This window comes from Zonotrichia albicollis, chromosome 16 (genome assembly GCF_047830755.1).
Source record: "Zonotrichia albicollis isolate bZonAlb1 chromosome 16, bZonAlb1.hap1, whole genome shotgun sequence".
NCBI classification, from domain to species: Eukaryota; Metazoa; Chordata; class Aves; order Passeriformes; family Passerellidae; genus Zonotrichia; species Zonotrichia albicollis.
The window spans coordinates 15,006,985-15,026,845 of record NC_133834.1 but is presented as its reverse complement, the minus strand read 5'-3'; the positions used below and the strand labels follow the sequence as shown (position 1 = coordinate 15,026,845).

Genomic DNA, 19,861 nt, shown 5'->3' with positions numbered 1-19,861 from the left:
ATAAATGAGAGAATATGTGCAGGGCTGAGCATCATCCTCCCCACCCAGCAAATCTGCTGGACCTGTCTGTGCTTCATTACCCCAGATTATCGGGGCTGCACAGCTGTGCAGCTCCTGGGAAATGAGATCAGAGCTGGGAGCCGTGCTCTGGAATAAAGCACTTCACAAACACAGCCTGGAATGAACACACACAGGCACAATCCACTCTCAAGGTTTTTAATGCAGGCAGAGAGTCTGGAAAAGGGGATGCAAGAGCTGCTCCAAGTCCTGCCTGGTCTGGTGGGAGCTTCTCATCACAAGCCAGAGCGGATGGAAGAGCATCACACACCTGAGATTCTCCCAAACATCCCACAGCCTCCCCTAAACACCATAGGCAAGCTCCCAGATGAATGACCCCAAAATCACCCTGCCCCAACCACAGATGCCAGACCAAACCTGGGACCACCAGCAGTTGTCCTTGGGCTCCTCAGGGTGGAGAAACCCCAGCCCAGATGTGCCAGGTGGAAACCAGGGCTGAGGAGGCACCAGAGCACTCCCAAACATCTGAGTGCCAAGAGAGAAAGTGTTTCCCAATCCATATCAGGTCCCAGATCTGAACACGGATGAGGAGGAACAGCAGCGTGGGAAACAAGAGGCAGCTCCAGCAGGATGCAGGATAAGAATAACCTGCAGGGACTTACCAGGAGTCCAAAACAAAACTCAAAATATCGAGCTCTCCAACAAAGCCAGTAACTTCCACCTCTCAGATTCGGACTGGAGGCGTTTTCTCTGCATTAAAAAATGCCCCTCCTTGCCATCCTTGCACCTCACTGAAGACTGAACAAACAACTGGCCACATCTGGCTATTGAAAAATGGAGCTCAGAGGCATCCCAGGGAGGCAGAGCAGCCCTGGATTCAGGCTGGTTCAGGATTTTCAGGGTATTTTGAGTAAATCACCGAGGAAATTCCCTGGGCGAGCCCGGCTCGGGGCGGGCGGGAGGCACCACCGGCTGCAGCTCCGGTGGAGCAGATGCTCCTTGATACCATCAGCTCTTATCATCATCTCTGCCATCAACCCTTATCATCATCATCATCATCATCCCCACGCCAAGGCACGGCTGCCGGCAGCCCCGATCACAAAACGCCACCAAAGCACAAAACCCAACCAGCCTCAAATGCCACCAGAGCACAAAATGCCACCAAAACACAAAACCCAGCCAGCCTCGAATGCCACCAAGGCACAAAACTCAGCCAGCCTCAAATGCCACCAAAGCACAAAACCCAACCAGCCTCAAATGCCACCAAAGCACAAAATCCAACCAGCCTTGAACACCACCAAAGCACAAAACCCAATGAGCACTGGTGTCCGGGGCTCCTCCTGCCATCCCTGCATCCCAACCCCCCTCCGGGGGGAAGCCACAGGGCACAGCCTGGGCTGGAATTGTTTCTGTTGAGCAATTCCATCCCCGTTACCTGCTGATGATGATGACTCCCTTGTAAAGCACAGAAACCGCGGGCATCGTGGCGGCGGTGCCAGCCCGGCCCTGCCCGGCACCACCGCTCGGATTTGGCAGGAATCCGTTAAAGTGATGGGGAAAAAAAATGGGAAAAAAAAAAAAAAAAAAAAAGGGGAGGTCGGAGGGCATCACGTGGTGTCCCCGTATGCATGTTAATTCCTCCCAACATTAACACAGATCAGCTCAAAACATCTCCAACTTTAGATTAAAGCTTACGCAAGCCGGGGCCAGCGCGGCCCCTCCAGGCGCGGGGCCGGAGCGGGGCTGGTCCCTCACCCTCAGCACAAGGGGATTCCTTGGGATGTGCCCTTGGGAATGGCCCCTGCAGGGATGGAGGGCGGTGTTTGCTGTGGGACGGGGGCAGTCACCATCCCTAAAGGGTTAAAATCCATAGCAGAGCTCTGGAAGCAGGGACAGACTGTGGCACTTAGGGGGTTTAGGGTTGATGTGACTTTTTCCTTTTAGCATCTTTTCCAGCCCACAGGATTTCCTTCTTAATGCAGGACAAGTTCAGCTGTCCCCTCTGTGCTGGGAGGTCAGGAGCCTGACTTGCCTTTGAACAGCCCCTTCCAGAGAATCACAGAATTGAAGAGACCTCAAAGATCATCGAGTGCAACCAGCCCCAACACCTCAACTCAACCCTGGCACCCAGTGCCACATCCAGGCTTTGTTAAACACACCCAGGGATGGGGACTCCACCACCTCCCTGGGCAGAACATTCCAGAACTTTATCACTCTATCAGTAAAAAACTTTTCCCTAATATCCACCCTGTATTTCCCTTGGTGCAGCTTGAGGCTGTGTCCTCCATCCCTATCTTGGTGCCACCACCCATCTGGAGAAGCAGCAGCACCCCTATCTTGTGGGATGGGGGGATGAAATAAGATTATCCAAGGTTTGCCAGTGATGGGAATGGACCAGAAGAGCCACTTTGGGGCTTGGCAGGAGCAGGGCTGCCATCCTGGGGGGAAAGCTCTGGTGACTTTCCTGAGGAGGGAAATGTCCTCCCCTGGACCCACAGGAAGACACGGCTCCCACATCCCAGCCAGCTCTGGAGGACATCTGAGGTCACAGGGAGCTCCTGGCCCTGCCTCTCCATCAGGGTCCTCCTCGTGCTGTCCCAATGTCTCAGCAGGCTCCTGGCCAGGCCCCATTAGTGGCCCCTGCCCTCGTTAGCAGAGCTCTGACTGCAGCCACTGTGGCCACGCCTGGCACTGCCACCCCCTGCCAAACCATCCCTTGAGTCCAAGCTGCTGGATGCTGCTGTTCCCATGCTTGAACAACTGATTTTATCAGCTGGAGCTTCCCTGATGGCCTCGTGCAAAGTGCTCCAAAGCAAAGACAAATTGGAAATGTTCTCCTGCATTTTGTCTTCTTTTTTAAAATTGCTTTCACTTGAGAACATTCAGATGACATATAAAACCTGAATAGATTTGACCTTCAGGTGGCCAAAACTTTCCTAAAAATTAAATTATGTAGCTAAAAAAAAATAAATAATTGGATAAGCAATGCCAACTAGACAAACACAGATACATCTGGTGATAGATCATTGTGCACACCCCAGGCCAGCAAGATGTGTGGTCATCAGATGTTGGAATCTCCTGCCTTAATTTTTGGCTCTCTTGACTTAATTTTTGGCTCTCCACGCCCTTGCCAAGGCTTTGGCTGAAGCAGGCTAAGCCTGAGGGGTGGCACCTGGGCCCATCTCCAAATCTGCTGGAGAGCCAAAAATTAAGGCAGGAGAGCCAAAAATTAAGGCAGGAGACTCCAACACCTGATGACCACCAGCTCTGGGTGTTGGTGCCCCGTTCAAGGCTGGCCAGGAGGTTTTGTGGCAGAACACGCACAGGAATTCAGTGCTGGGCTGTGGAACCCTCCCTCTGTGCCTGCTCTGCAGTGGGAGCTGTTCCACACCAGGACACAGCTGCCGAGGGGCAGGAGAGCCCTGGCACCATGCCCAGCCTGGGGTGACCTTTTTGGGCACCCCTGACCCAGCAGCTCCTGCCACTCACACTCAGCATCACACCCTGGGTCCTCTGATGCATCAAGAACCTTCCTGGTCAGAGGAAGAGACATTTCCATCCCACCACCAAAAAACACCAAAACACCATGTACAACCATCCCAGATCCCTTGGGACTCTGCTGATGCGTTGTCCCACAATTCCTGCCCTGATCCACGGGCCAGAGTCTTGGCTGGGGTAAATCAGGGATGTTGAAGGGAAGGGATTGCACAAGCACTGGAGGCAATGGCAGTGGGATAAAGTTGAAGCCCTGGCACTGGGTGCCCAGAGAAGCTGTGGCTGCCCCTGGATCCATGGAAATCTCCAAAGGCAGGTTGGAAGGGGTCCATTCCCATGACAGGGAGTGGAATGAGAGGATCCCTTCCCACTGAAGCCATTCTGTGGTCTATGATAAGGTCACTTCTCTGCCCACTTTCAGAGGGGCTGCAGGAAAGCTCACTGGAGCCAGGCCAAGCCAAAACCTGCAGGAAAATGGGGAAATTTTCCTGCCTGGAACTTTAGCAATTCACCCACCCAGATTTCTGCATCTCAGGGAACAATTTCTACACTCAGGGTTACACAGGTGTGTTTGGGGCTCACATTTTTGACACAAAGTCCTTCAGCTGCCCCAGGCTGGGGTTCCTGGTCCTTCCCACTGGGTGGGATGTTGCAATAAACCACAGGCTTGTCCACAAGCTGGTAAAAGAAATGAAAACCCAATCCAAGAGGCCCTCAGGGAAGAGGAGCAATGCTCAGCTTCCAACTTTCTCTCCAAACACTCAGATCCTCAGTTGCATCCTCCAAAACACACACCAACCCTGGCAAAGCACCAGACACTGCTGCTGCTCCCGTTCATTAACACGTCTCTAATCAGAGGAAGCTTCAACAGCAACAATTCAGAGGATTTTCAGTGGTTTAAAACTTGGGATCACATTCAGGAAGGATTTATAAGGGCCCATGATCTACCCAAGGGTCCCAGGCCTAATTTGTATCAAGTGTTGAGGGCAAACATCCCCCTGGCAAAGGGCCTGGGCTGTGTGCTCGAGATCCTTGTGGAGCTGGGACCCAGCTGAGCCACCCCAGGGTAAGCCAGGATTCTCCTCCCAGGGAACTGCTGGTGAGACTTCAGATTTTTAATCAGATTTTAGCTTTTTAAATGAGAGAATAGAAGAATTAAGAATAATTGAAGTGAGAATTGATGCCCCATGGGGCTGGACAGCAGATAAACATGTTTCACTTGTTGCTCACTTTTTCTTTGACTTCTAGAAAAATGAGCTTAAAACTCCTTAAATTTTTTTTTTCCCAATGGGAAAATTACTTTTGCTTGGAAAATATATTTTTAATAGAAGTTGAGTGAAACTGCATAAGTCAGCTTTACTTAACAGTACAATTTATAAGCAGGGGTGGGTGAAACTGTAAATAGAATCAAAATGAGTCTTGGAGCAGCAGCACAGAGTTAAAAATGCTGGGTCAGCACAAGTCAGGTGCATTTCCAGTGTATTTTTCTGGGAGAGCATGAAGAGGAAAGTGTGGGAGAGTGAAACTGGGAGCGCTGGGAGAGGCACAGGAACCAGAGCCAAGAGGAAGCAGTGGAGAAGGTGGTGGTGATGGGTTTGGGTTTCAGCAAGAAAAGAGGGGAAGAGAGTGGCTGAAACAAATATAACCAACAGTAAAGTTACGGTAAAAAGAACTCAAGTGTGCCCTTGTCAAGGAGCAAACAGAGCCGGGAACAGCTGGAGCACAAGGGCAGTGATGGGCTTGGTGTCACTGTTGGACAGGGTTGGCATGGCACGGGCAACGTGTCCAGCAGCAAACCCAAATCCCATGGGAGGCATCACCCCTGGCTCCTCTCCCATGAATCACATTTCCCTTTGAAACTGAGGGCTCAGGGGGTTCCACACAGCCCCTCACAGCCCAAAATGTCATTGCGTTCCATATCTAGCTGGGCCCAAAAATTGTTGTCTTGTTGTCTTGATGGGGTCATCTCCATGCCATGTTGAGGCCGTACAAGAAATGGAACCATCATCTCCATTATTAATCTGAATGATCTCAGTTATTCCAGCCCCTACATTGAGGCTAAAGCCAGGAACCAGGAGAGGGGAGCAGCTGAGGCCAGGCATGGCCAGGTCCCGTGGAGATCCCACAGCAGCATCCCTGGGTGATCCCAGAGATCCCCCCAGGACCACATCAAACCACAAAGGGACAGCCCCAGGGAGGATCCTGAGACTGGCCAGGCACAGGCACAGGGATGGGGAAGGGGAAGGGGAAAAAGGGAAGGGTAAAAGGAGGAAAAAGGGGAAAAGGGAAAAAGGGGAGAATGGGAGAAAGGGAAAAGGGGGAAAAAGGGGAAAAAGGAGAAAAATGGGAAAAAGGAGAAAAAAGGGGAAAAATAGAAAAAAAGGGGGAAAAGGGGGGAAAGGGGGGAAAATGGAAAAAAAAGGAGAAAAGGGAAAAGGGGAAAAAGGGGAAGGGGAAAAGGGGAAGGAGAAAGGGGAAGGGGAATGGGAAAAGGTGAAAAGGGGAAGGGGGAAGAGGGGAAGAGGGGAAGAGGGGAAGAGGGGAAAAGGAGAAAGAGGAAAAGAGGAAAAAGGAGAAGGGGAAAAGGGGAAAAGGGGAAGTGGGGAAAAGGGGAAATGGGGAGGCTGTGCTGACAGCAGCACTCCGAGCCTGCAGGGAGCCTCTGTGCCCGGCTGAGCAGAGGAGCAGAGTCCAAGCAGGTTTGTGTGGGTGGGGATTAGAGGTGGAAAGACATCCTGCAGTGGAAGTGAGATCTGTCTGAGGCCTCTTGGCACCGGAAAGCAGCATTAAGGAGGCGGAGGTGGGAGGGCTCACCCCAGCAGGGCACTGGGTCACGGTCTCTGCCATCCTCCCACCACCCAGGCAGCAGCAGGAACTTGGGATCATTATGGGGTGAGTTCACTTCATGACACAACAAAATCAGTGTAGGCTGCAGAGGCTTCTCCATCTGATTAGAAGTTGGAAAATTGCAACTGTGCTGCTTGCAGGATCAGCTACAAAGCGTTGGGGATAAATCAAAAACCCAATCATCTGGGAAGGAGCTGCCCACGGTGCAGCCCACGGTGTTCTCACAATAACACCCATGGAGTCACTTCAGATGAGCTCAGGAGATCAGAGATGCTCACAGACAAGTCTGAACAGAAAAGGGAACAAACAATCATGGAACACGATGGTGGAAGGGACCTGGAGGAGCTGTTGGTGCAACCATTCTTGTCAATAGTACAATCTAGGCAAGACAGCCCAGCACCCTGCCCAGCTGAGCCTTGGAAGTGTCCAGCACTGGGGGATGCACCATGTCCCTGGGAAGTGATTCCAAAGGCTGATTGTTCCCAAAGTTTTCCTCTTGAGTCCTGGGAACCACCCCAGCAGTAACTTGCACCACAGTGCCAAAATTGCTGGTGATGGAACAGGCAGGTCCCACAGGGAGCACTCAGGGATGAGCAATCCTGTGCTCCCAGCCCAGCCCTGGGCTCAGCATCTCCCTGGGCACCAGCTGCAGGTGGGCAGAGGGTGGCAGAGGCTGCAGCGTGCCCTGGGGGGTGACACTGCTCCTCCAGGCCAGCTGTCCCCATCCCCATGGGCAGGGCTGCCAACCCTGTCCCCACAGCCCTGGGCTCTTTCCTCCTCCTGCCAGGGACCCTGTGGGCCCCAGAGCTCCTTCAATCCCTCCCCCTGACCCCTCAGAGGTCACAGGGGGCTCCTGGGGGGCGCTTCACCCTCCCCACTCCTGCTGGTGCCACCTGACCCCCACCCGCGCCCAGGCTGACGATGCAGAGTGAGCAGTATCTGATGGCTGGGCTGTGTTCAGTGCCTGTTTCTCCTCCTGCTGGAGGAGAGTGGCTCCTCTGAGGCTGAGGCACGTTCTCACTCCTCAGGGAGGAAAATCCCTTCTCCCAGGACACTGCACCAGCCACAGAGACCTCAGGCAGGCAGAGATGCCATCCCACTGCTGGCCAGGCTTTCCTGTTCTTCAGCCCCTTGTACCACCCTCCCCTAAACTCCATCCCTATTTCCATCACCCTTCTCAGCCTGTGGATTTCTGCAGCACGAGGGGCTCATCCCAATGAACCTCTGCTGTCTCAAAGTCAGATCAGATCTCTGCTGCCCATCCCCTTAACCCCCAGGGAGAGAGGGGCTTGCAGGAGGAACCTGATGCCACTGACAATTATGCATCAGGCCAAGAGCGGTGGAGCATTTCTGGAGGTTCTTCCTGCCCAGGAGAAGATGCTCAGTGCATGGGCACCTGCCTGGCAGAGCTGCTCCTGGACACTGCTGGGGCTTGGTTAAACCACAGCAAGGGTTACAGCTCTCTTCCAATGGGCATCAACACACAGATCTCCCTGTGCTGTTCCAAAAGGTTTTGGTTGGGAAAAGGCAAAAAGAACTTCTTCAATTATGAATTATCAATTCAACCTGTCCTGTAGTAATTAGGAGAGATTGTTTAAGGTAGAAGGGAGGTCAGGCTTGGTCTGCCCAGAAGTTTTTAGGAAAGGCATTTATGCCAGAGCCAGCCCAGCTGAGCTGAACATCCCCCAACACCTGCTCCAGCCCAACACTTGGATGTACCCCTGAGATTAGAATTAACACAAACACAGGGAAAGCTCAAACAGGCCTTCATTTCCACCACAGCAGCTCCAAGGTGTGCTAACACTAACATCTCTCCCATGAGGAGGCCTTTCTCCTCCTCCCCTTCCCATCAGGTGGGTGATTTGCTGCTCACTTGGGAACTGGTCTAGTGGGCCCCTGTTTGGGTGTCAACTGCTGTGAAGGGTTAACAGGATTATAAATCATCCTGCCTGCCTAAATCCCCTGGGCTGTGGGATTGCACTGGTTATAAACTTATTAACAGGGGCTGGTGGGGGCTGCAGGACCTGCTCTGCTGGCCTGGCCACCCCCTGTCCACCCCACACCAACGGGAGAAATCCTGAGAAGCCCAGCAGGAAATTAACCCAAGTGAATCCCTAAAACCAGAGCGGGCCAGGCCCCGAGCCCTGCCCGGCCCCGGCGGCCCCCTCGGGGCTGTTTGAGGTATTTTAGCTCCTGCTGGCTCTGGCCGAGCTCCTGCACAGAAACCAGCACTGCAAAACTGGCTTAGAGCTTCCAGCTGCAGGAGAGCCACCGGCATCGCCACCGGGAGAGCCGGGGATGGGGAATGAGGGAGGAGGGATGGGGAATGAGGAACGAGGGACGAGGAATGAGGGATGGAGAATGAGGGATGAAGGATGAGGAACGAGGGATGAGCCGCTGCTCCGGCCGCGGCCGCCGCCACCCCCGCCCTGATACTGCCGAGGGCTCGCGTTTATTTATCAAATTCCTATTTCAAACTCCAAAATTAATCTTTTAATCAGCGGCAGAGCGGGGTCATCCTTATCGGAGGGCCGGGGAGGTGTTATCTCCCCGCCATCTGCTCGCCATCCTCGCCGCGTCCCGGCGGAGCCGGCGGACAGACGGACACCAGCCAGCACATCTGGCACCGCCACATGTGGGGGACGCTCCCCCCGACCACCCCTCTCCTCCCGAACCAAACACGGCCCAGTGGGCAAAGCTGAGGGAGGGTTCGACCCAAAATTCCAGCGTATGGGCAGATTTGTGAGGTGAAAAATGGGATTTGAGTATTTCTGCCTCGCAGGACACCAGGGCTCAGCAGCCCGTGGAGCTGGGATAGCCAGGGCCCCAAACCCACCCCACGGCCCCACAGCATCAGCCCCCACCCGGCAGCGCTGCCCCGACACAGCCACGCCTGTCCTGCACCTCCTCCTTCCCACCGGCAGCTGATTCTGCCCTTTCCGCCCCCAAAAGCAGCAGGGCAGCCCCAGCACTGCCTCCCAAGGCCCGGCTCGGTGTCGGTGACCCGGGGCTGCCGCCCTGCCCGTCCCGCGGGCACCCCGGGAGCGCAGCCCCGCAGCCCCCAGCCTGGCTCCCCTGACCTACTTCAGCCGCAGGTGCATCGTGTCCGGCACGGCACGGACCGGCCCCGGCCGCCCCCAGCGTGCCCCGGCCGCGGTCCCGGCTGGGGGGAGCCCAGCTCCGGCCAGGTCCCGGGTCAGGCTCCGCCGAACCCACGGTGGTCCCGGCGCCCGGCGGGGCCCAGGCCGGCGCTGGCTCCGGCCCACTGACCCCCAGTTAATCGGCTAAAGCCGCACGCTCTGAACCCTGGCCCGGGCACGGCCGCGCTCTCCGTGCCCTACATAGAGCAGACACCCGCGGCCGCCGTCACCTCCCGTCCCCTCCGCGCCCCGCTCCGCTCCCGGCACCGGCACCGGGCCCTGCTGGGAACTCGTGACAGAAGGGAGAGCCCGCAGCAGAACTGCGGCTGCAGCAGCGCCACAGCTGCTCCCCGGGGCTGGGGGTGCTCCCCTGGTGCTGCCTGGAAAATCAATCCCCTTTGGCAGCCCGGCTGCTCCCGGCCTCACCTGAGCGCTGCCCCTGCGGTGCCGCGGGACCCCCACCGGACCCTGCCCCGCACGGACCGAAAATGAACGCGATCAAAGCAACCCCGAAAATGAACGCGATCAAAGCAACCCCGCCAAAAGCCGCGGGGTCACCGAGCCCAGCATCCTCCCCAAGGCCATCCCTGCAGAGCGGATCCAAGGCTCGGAGGATGTTCGCCCCCTTTCCCGTTCCCGGTGCCGGTCCCGGGGCGCATCCCGCTCACCAGTAAATGAGGGAGAGCCCATCGAAGCGCTCCAGGGCCCGGCCAGGGGGCTGCAGCAGGTTCATCATGGGGGCAGCCGCGGCCGGCTCCCGCTGCCCGGGGCCATGGGCTCCGAGTGCCGCGGGCGGCTGCGGGGCCACGGCCACAGCTCCCGGGCACCGCCGCTCCCGGGCACCGCCGCTCCCTGGCACCGCTCCCCGCCGCAGCGGCTGCACCTAATCCCGGCCGGGCGGGCGAGCGAGCGAGCATGTGATCGCCCCTCTGCCGGCCCCCAGATAAACCCTGCCGGACAGAGCGACAGAGGGACAGAGCGACAGAGTGGGACAGAGGGACAGAGCGGGACAGAGGGACCCGCGGGGCGGCTGATTCCAACCAGCGGGGCTGGGCCACACCTGGGCTGGGAGGGAGCCACGGCGACCACAGGACCGCCACTGCAGCCAGCAAAGTGTCCCATCACCCGTGTGCCACAGTCCACTCTCCCTGCCCGCCCTGATTCCATAATCCAAGCGTTTATTTTGGCACAAGGACCCCTTCAGGCTCCCCCCTCCTTCACCCTGCACCTGCAGTGGCTGCTGGTGATGGTTGTAATCATTAATGATGGTTATAATCATTAATGATGGTTATAATCATTAATGATGGTTGTGACCCATGGTTAACCTGCCACCACAAACTATTTATGGACAATTGTAGGCCTCTCTGACCTGCACTAAGCCTGGGCTGTGGCAACACTCAGAGTTCCCCCTTTCCCTGGCCACTGCATGATAATATTTTATATAAATAAGTATATTATTTTATATTTTATATACATAAGCATATTATTTAATATGGGGCACAAGTCTTGCCTTTGGGTATTTTCCCCTCCTGTTTAAAGTCTTCTGATCCTACCCCAGCAACCAAATTATCCTTTAGACTATTTAGGAAAGCCCTAAATAGTGAGTGCTGGTGGGCAGATGGAAACTGTTTGAAGTGGGGAATTATCCTGGAATGTGAATTATCCCAGAGCAATGAAGCCACAGCCAGCCCAGTCATGTTTGTCCACATCCAGCTGTGGGTGGGATGGATGGACAGCAGGATGGATGGACAGCAGGATGGACAGACTGCAGACAGACAGGCCCTGATTCAGGGCGATGGAAAAGTCCCAAATGAGCACCAAGCCACTGCATTTTGTGTATTTCATTTCTCCCTCTCCCCATCAGTTTTGATCCCAGGGCAGCAGCCGGGGGTGGCTGGGACCTGGGGATTAGGTGAGACCTGGGGATTATGAAATGAATCTGTCTGTGTCCAGCATGGCCTGGGAATGGCACCAGCCTCCCCAGGCCAGCTCCTGTGCTCATCAATCCCCCCAGCTCCAGGAAATGCTGGCACAGGAAATCATGGAATATCCTGAGTGGGATCATCCAGGGCAGCTCCTGGTCCTGCACAGACCCCCCAGCAATCCCACCCTGGGCATCCCTGGCAGCGCTGTCCAAGCTCTCCTGGAGCTCTGGCAGCCCCGGGGCTGTGCCCATTCCCTGGGGAGCCTGGGCAGTGCCAGCACCCTCTGGGGAAGAGCCTTTCCTGATTTCCAACCTAAACCTGCCCTGGCACAGCTTTATGTCATTGCTTCAGCGTGGGACACGTAAGGACCAGCAGAGGAGAGCTCTGAGCAGCAGAGGGGGTGCCCTGTCTGTGCTGGCCCTGCTCCTCTGGGGTGCCCTGTGTGTGCTGGCATTGTTCTTATGGGGGTGCCCTCTGTGTGCAGCCCCTGCTCCCCATCCCGCAGCTGCCAGGGCAGGGAGCTCAGAGCCCCCGTGTGACACCGATGGGGACACCCGGGTCCCTGGGGCAGCACAGCCGCCCCAGCCCTGTCACCCACGCTGTGACCAAGAGCAGGGAGGGCCCCGAGGCCGGGCTGTGCCCGGGGTGCTGCCCCAGGGCGCTGCTGCCGGGACAAGGCGGGGAATTGAGGCCGATCCCGCTCGCATCCTTTGCGAGTGACTGTGCAGGATGTGCCGTGCCAAAACCCGGCTCACCTGTCCCTCCCAGCCGGTGACAGGTCCCCTGAGGAGGCACAGGGCAGCGCCACCAGCCTGTCACCACCCCACTTTTGGAGCAGCTCTGCTTTAGGGCTCAGCCCAGCACCTCCATCCATCGGGGCACCCCAGGGTGGGTTTGGGGCGGTTTGGGGTGCGTGCCCTCCGCAGCCCAGCGGTGCCGGGGCAGTGCCAGGCGGGCCCGGGCGGTGCCGGGTGTGGGTGCCGGGACTGGTTTGTGCCGCCGGGACAGGACGGGCCCTGGGTTTGCCGAAACCGCGGGGAGCGGGCGGGCTCGGGGCAGGGCCGGCCTCTCCCATCGGGATTGTCTGAGGCGGTGTCACCCGCTCGGGGCAGGACAGAGCCCGGCTGGACACAGCGGCGGAGCCGCCCCGTGCCCGCCCCGGTGCCACCGGTCCCGCAGTGCTGGGGCATCCTCTCCCCGCCCTCCCGCGGCTCCCCAGGGATGTGTCCCCTGTCCCCGCAGCCCTGGGGGTCACAGCATCCCCGGGGCCGTGAATCACCCGCCCTGCCCTGCCCTTCTCCCCGCGCTGGAGGAAGCGGGGCGTTCATTATCGCCCTCGCCCATCGCAGGCAGCTGCCCCTGGGTGCGCTCCACTGCATATTTATAGAGATGCAAACATTACACCCCGGAAATTCCCACTCTTTACATCACAGGCCAAAGGCTGCAGTGAAGCCCTGACCTTTTTTCTGCCTCTCGATGTGTTCTGGGGGGCTGTGGCAGAGTGGTCCCAGCCAGGATCAGTGATCCTGCATGGGTGCTCAGGGCTGCAGCACTGTGCCACCGAGGGGCACAGGGGACACAGAGGAGCTCTGGATGTCCCTGGAAATGTTCAGGGCCAGGTTGGATGGGGCTTGGAGCAACCTGGTCTAGTGGAAGGTGTCCCTGCCTTGGCACAGGGGGACTGGATGAACTCTAAGTCCCTTCCAACCCAAATCACTCTACAATGATTCAATGATGATGATGACACCTGTGTGTCCCCACTGGGGGTCTGGGACCCCATCCCTTCATGGGACAGGAGAATAAGGACCAAGAGAAGCTGCTGCTGTCTCGGATGCACATTCTGACCTCACCATCCAGCCCAGCTGTGCATTGCTCAGTGCCATTCCAAACTCACGGCTGGGGACACGGGACAGGCACCTGCCAGGGTGGCTGTGTCCCCCTCTGCCCTTTCCCCCCAGTTTGGGGCAGATGTCCCCAGTGCCTGCTGTGTGCACAGCACCCAAAGCCACCCAGCACGGTGACAATGCCGCCCTCCTGTTCTGTACCTCCGTGCCGGGAGGAGGAGGAAGAGCCAAACTTAATTTATTCCATGCTGCATTTCCATGCCAAATGAGTCAGAGCACCGGCCTCTCTCAGCCTTTGTTTTGCTTGGCTGCCTGCGCCCGCTTTCGCTTGGTGTTTGCTCAGTATTAAGTCCCTTGATGGCACTTGGGCTCAAAGCAGCAAGTGCAGCAGAAAAAGTGCAGCAGAAAGAGTGCAGCACTTCCCTGCTGCGACAGGAGCTCTCCCATCCTTCAGCATCGGCAGCGATGCACTTGTTTTATTCTATTTCTTCCTCACACTTTGAGGAGCCCCGAGCCCGCTCCTTTGAGCCACCAGGTCCCACCAGAGCCACCCAAAGTCACCCAAAGCCCTTAAGGCTGGCAGAGGCTGGGGCTGAGGCCGGAGCAGCCGTGCTGGACGCGGATTTCAGAGCCAACAGCCCCAAACGGAGCTGGGGGAGGTTTCGGCCGGCTCGGGAGCAGTCAGGAACGGGCACGGCCGCATTCCTGCGCACGTGGGAGCCGCCAGGAGGAAGCACGGAGGTGTTTCAGTGTTTCAGTGCTTCAGTGCCCTGCTTTCCTGCCGAGGAGCAGGAACTCCCTTCCCACCCCAATCCCTGCTGTGGGGCCGGCAGCTCAGCTGGGCCCTCCTGGGGCTGCCACAAACTCCCCACCCAGAGAATAAATGAGATTTTGGCTCATCTACTGCTGTTTGTGTTCCATCGAGCTTTTGGAAGAGATTTTCAAGTTGTTTTGCCTCAACTCCCTCCTCCATCAGAAGTGAAATCTGAAAATTCCTCATTGAGGAACATTGCCAGGGCTGATCATTTCTATGCCTGCCTCCTCTGCTCCGATGGGTCCCCAGAACCCTGGGGACAGTGCCACGGTGCCTTTTGGGGGCATGGGCAAGGGGATGGCATCACCCTAATGCTGGCATCACCCACCCAGCCCTGGTGCCATCCCAAATTACAATGGGCTCAGTGGGGTGGGATGGTGGGCACAGGGGGGTGGCCACGGCCATGGCTCAGGTGTCAGCAGGGAGTGAAACCCTGAGCAGGGAGTGAGACCCTCAGCAGGGATAGAGACCCTGAGCAGGGATAGAGACCCTCAGCAGGGATTGGGACCCTCAGCAGGGAGTGAGACCCTGAGCAGGGATTGGGACCCTGAGCAGGGATTGGAACCTCAGCAGGGAGTGAGACCCCCGGGCTGGTGCCCATGCTGTGCCCCGGGCAGCAGGGTCGGCCTGGGCCGGGTGCTGGGGCTGGCACAGGGTGGAGCAGGGTGTGGGATGCCAGAGCAGGGCTTGCCAGCAAAATGTCATCTCGTTGCATAAAAAGTGCTCCCCTCCCGCTCCCCTCCCGCAGCAGCAGCAGCAGCTCAGGAGATTCTTCCCCAGGTTAAGTCAATATTGCCACATTGCTGCCTCTGCCGAGGGGCTCGGCCCCGTGGAAGGAGCTCCGTGGGTGTTTCAGGGCTGGGAAGGAGCCAAGGGGACTCATCTGAGTGGGTGCAGCACCCTGGGGCTCGGCATCCTCCCACCAGCCCCCACTGGGGCCACACCTGGGGCAGCTCACAGGGCATGGCAGGGGCCAGGCTGGCAGGACAGCCCCACTTCCCCAGGCTCAGGAGGCTGCAAGGAGCCGGTGGCACCTGGGCTGGACACCTGGACACCTGGATACATGGATATCTGGACACCTGGACACCTGGATATCTGGACACATGGATACCTGGATACCAGGACACCTGGACACCTGGATACATGGATATCTGGACACCTGGACACCAGCAGCAGCAGAGGGGAGGACATGGAGCACAGCAGGGAGCAGCTGCAGCAGCAAAGCCACCCAGAGGCTCATTTGCAAAATAAACGCTGCAAAACCAACCCTGGCAGAGCCCAACCGAGGAGAGAACCCCAGCACAGGCTGTGCTGTGCTCTGGGCAGGCACCAGAGCTGGAGAAGAGCTGCCAGCACCCGCAAAGCACAGGCCCCCAGGTCCCCAAAAGCACCCTGTGCACAGAGGGTGTGCAGTGCCTCTGATCCCAAGCCAAGGCAAAGGCAGAGTGCCTGGGCAGTTTACATAAGACAGAGTTTTCCACTACACCGGGGTTTCTCTCCGCCTGGTGTTTCACCCAGCAGCTGCAATTTTGCTGCTCTCAAGGGCATTTGCACACAAAAATGAGCCACGCCAGAGATGTGGGGAGATTAGGAGGATTAAGGCTGCAGAACTGGCACAGGAGGAGATGGAAAGCAAACCCCCTGGTAGGCAGAGGCAGTTCATCCCTAAACCTCTGCTCACCTTCCCACAGGGTCAAGAAGGGGGGCTCTGGGATGTTTCTGGAAGCTTTAAGAGGAGCAACCAGTGCTTTGAGCATCCAGAACATGTTGCTGCTAGAGGTGGGGGGATCCCAAAGCACAAAAAGCAGAAAGTGTTTCCAGAGCCGAGTAAGGATGTGCAGGATTTCACGGAGTGAAGCAAAAGCAGCCGGGCTGGGTTTCTCCCCTCAGCTCCCCTCTGTGGGGCTGCAGGGAGGGCAGGCTGCACAGGGATGCTCAGAGCCTCCAAAAGAACCTCAGCACCTGCAAAACCCTCCTCCCAAACCCCAGGGGAACACCGTGTGCTCCTCAGCACGGGCAGGAGCCTGGCACTGAGGCCATGGCAGGCACTGAGGGTGCCAGGCTCCGGGCAGTGCCAGGGATGCCAGGGGATAACAGGCTCTGGGTATCACATGAACAGTTCCTTCTCAGGGGATCCTCACGATCTATTTGGTGTAAGAACAGAAGCTGGGCACCATGGAGAGCAATTCACACCCCAGTGATGGCTCAGATGGAGCTGGTGCCATCACTGGCAGCAGGGACAGCCCAGAGACGGCCCCAGCCAGGCCGGGGTGAGGCCCAGCCCCAGCTCTGGCTCTCGGGGGCTGCTCCAGCCTCACACCAGCACACCCAGCACCGAGTAACAGCCCTGGGCTCAATGCCTGCCGCCCCCAGCCCCAGCTGATCCACCTCCAGCACAACCCTGGGCGCTGGGAGGGTTCTAAACCCATCCCCAATGGCCAAGCAGCAAAGCAGCTTGGCTGGATGGGGAACACCAAGAGCTGCTGTGTGTGGGGTGACAGCCCGGCCCGGGGGGCTCAGGGCTCTGTGGGGCTCGGGCTGTGGGTTCCTCACAGCTCAGGGGATGGCACAGCCAGGCAGCAGTGCCAGAGCCCGGGAACAGCTCTCACTTCCTAAATGAGCCAGGAGCACAAACCACGGCAGAATGGGATGGAGGGGACTGCCACAAACACACCGAGAGCAACACGGACAGACAGACGGACACACAGAGACACGAAGCCGCACTTGCCTGGCGCTGTGGCTGCCGGCCCCGCTGCCTCCCCGCTCCCCCGGCCGGGAGTGCCCGGGGCCGGCGGCGCTCGGAGCTCTTTAAGGGCGCCCCGGATCCGGCACACGCAGGGATCGGGATCAATAGGTCACAGCGTGCACTGACTTGCCCCCAGAACAGAGGATTTGGGGCTGGTGGGGAAGCTACAATCAGGGCTTTAATCCCGCATGGGCACAAAATCCCGGGATAAAAAGGCCAGAGCTGGCCCTAATTGCTGACTGCTGTGTGCATGTGTGAGCAAAACCTCTTAGGCTGCGGGGGGCCTGGGGGAGGCATCTCCGTGCCTTATGGAGACCTCGAGGCCGGAGCAGATCTGTCAGATCATCAAGTCCAGCCACTCCCCCAGCACCGTCGTATTTGACACTGACCCTGTCCCCAAGTGCCACATCCAGAGGGCTTTGAACCCCCCCAGGGATGGGGACCCCACCACAGCCCCGACAGCTGGGACAGCGCTGGCCACTCTTTCCGTGAAGATTTCCCAATATCCAAACTGAACCTTCCTGGCACCGTTTGAGTCCATTCCCCCTTGTCCTGTCCCTGTTCCCTGCGAGCAGAGCCCGACCCCCCGGCTGTCCCCTCCTGTCAGGAGCTGTGCAGAGCCACAAGGTCCCCCCTGAGCCTCCTTTTCTCCAGGCTGAGCCCCTTCCCAGCTCCCTCAGCCCCTCCTGGCGTTCCAGCCCCTCCCCAGCTCTGTTCTGGACCCCTCCAGCCCCTCAGTGTGAAAGGACCGGCGGTGTCCCGGCAGTGCCGATGTCACTGAAGGAGCAGGGACGCTCCCAGCACCGCTCATCCCCAAACACAGAAACCTCCCGGGTGCCCCCTGCGCCCATCCCGGTCCCCTGCCCTGGCTCCGGGGGTGCCAGGCTGGCCCTGCACATCTGGGAGGGTCCAAGCCTGCCGGGACCCTCCCAGGGGCACCCCCAAATCCAGGGGAGGATGCTGCGGGCTGGGAGGGGCACGGCAGGAGGAGGCAGGAGGGGTAGGAGGAGCAGGAGGAGGCAGAGGCGGTGCTGCCCCGTCCCGCCTCCCGGCGGGGCCCGGCCCGGTGGCGGCGCAGAGGCTGCGGGCGGCGGCGGGGACGGGCAGGAGGAGCGCGGCGGGCGCCGTGCGGGGACGAGATGCACTCGATCTTCAGGAAACGCAACAAAGGGAAATACAGCCCCTCCGTGCAGAAGAAGAGGTGAGTGACCCGGCCCCGGGCAGCCCCGCTCCTCGCGGGACGGGCAGAGGGGATCCCGGGGATCCCGTCCCGCAGCATCCCCCCCGCTCGGCGGAGCTGATCCCCCCGAGAAGTGGGAGCCCCCCAGGTGTGGGAATCCCTCCATGTGTGGACACCCTCGAGTGTGAGAACCCCCGAGGTGTGGAACCCCCAAGTGTCGGCACCTCCCCAGGAGTGGGTACCCCCGGAGCTGTGGGTGCCCCCGGAGGTGTGGGCACCACCGAGGTGTGGGCACCACCGAGGTGTGGGCACTCTAAAGTGTGGGCACCCCCGAGGAGAGGAGTCCTGAAGTGTTCCCACAGCCTCGAGGTGCGGGCACGCTCTGGGTGCTGGTGGAGCCCTGAGAGCCGAGTGGGAACTGCGGTGTTTGCTCCCCCCCCGTGCGGTGCCAGCTCCTCCCCGAGCTGGGTCCGTCTCCTGCTCCGGTTGTGAGCGCTGGGGTTGTCTCTCCCAGCTCCCCTCCCATGGCAGCAGCTCCGGCGAGCAGGTTCCTTCCCTTGCCAGGTGTGTGCTGCGTCAGATCTTAGGGAAAATAGTCTGGTTGTTCTCCACCTTGGCCCCTGTTCCCTCCGGACCGAGGATTTGGTCCACCGTCGTTTCCTCGGCTCGCTCTGACGGGTGGGGACGAGTTTCGCTTGTACTGGTTGGTTAAAAAAAAAAAAGAAAAAAAAAAAAAAAAGAAAGAAAGAAAAGCAGGGTGTTGAATGCGCCCTGTGAAAGGTCACTGATAAAAGGGAAAAGGTGTAAAAATCCCTGCGCAGGAATGCTCAGCCTCTCTGGGCTGGGCGGTGGACAGTCCCCAGCCCCTGCCTGCGCCGGGATGTTTTTCCATAGAGGTGGATGTTGGGATTAATCAGAAACGTGCCCTGTGTTTCCCAGAGGAGCTGCAGGGGCTCTGGAGCATGTGGAGCGCTCCAGGATTCTGAGTGATTCAAGGATTCACGATCCCAGCCCGTGTCCGTTCATCCCCTCCCATCCCTCTCCATCGGCACCAGTCCCGGCCGGTGGAGCCCGAGCAGCTGCCCCCTCCCAAAATCCTCCTTTGGGAAGGGAGCTTGGGGCTGAGGGGCCTTCGGGCACCCAAGAGGGACCGGTCAGCCCAGCAGGGGCCGGCATTTCCCGAGCAGGGGATTCCTGGCTGCTCCCTGCCCCGGGAGCGGGGCTGTGCCCGTGGCAGGGGTTCCCTGCCCGCTGCTGCCCTGGCACCGGGCACTGCTGAGCTCCAGCCCCGGCAAGGCTCCCCCGGCCGGCTCGGCAGGGCTCCCTGGGCACGCTGTGCTGCCCATCCTGCCCCGGGCAGGGCGGGCAGGGGCACACGGGGCTGGCACCGAGCCCCGGAGGCTCCGCACCTCCCTGGCGGCCGCGGCGTCCCCCGGGTGAGGATGGTGCCGATGCCCATCCTTCTGAGCATTTCTGAACTTCGGGGGATCAGTGGGCGGCTCGAAAGTGAGAAACCCCCCAGCAGGGATGGGATGGGATGGCAGCCCGGGACCCCGGGTGCAGGAGGAGAGAGACCTACCCTGCACTGTCACAGCACCGTCAGGAGGCTGTGGAGAAGGAGGAGACAGACTGCACTGTGCCCCACCGTGGGGCTGTGCCCGGGTCCCCCCGTGGGGCTGTGCCCGGGTCCCCACTCTGCACTCCAGCCCCGGGTACCCCGAGCCCTCTCCATCCGCCGGGGATGGATGGGCGCAGGAAGGAAGGAAGGCGCTTCCCTCCTCCTCCTCCTCCCTGCCTGCAGCCCAGCGGCCCTGGGCAGGTGCCAGAGCACCTCCGCAGGCTGCGGGCCAGG

At 58.9% G+C, this 19,861-nt stretch overlaps 1 protein-coding gene across 1 annotated transcript in view; it reads left to right on the top strand.

Annotated features, from left to right (window-relative positions):
* The first annotated feature begins 17,852 nt into the window (after nt 1-17,852).
* The window catches only part of PPL (periplakin), a 29,563-nt gene continuing 27,554 nt past the window's right edge, over nt 17,853-19,861 (top strand). The window contains exon 1 of the mRNA XM_074552582.1: nt 17,853-18,030. Within this exon, the coding sequence (XP_074408683.1) occupies nt 17,969-18,030 (62 nt within the window). The 5' untranslated portion in view covers nt 17,853-17,968. The remainder of the gene's footprint in view (nt 18,031-19,861) is intronic.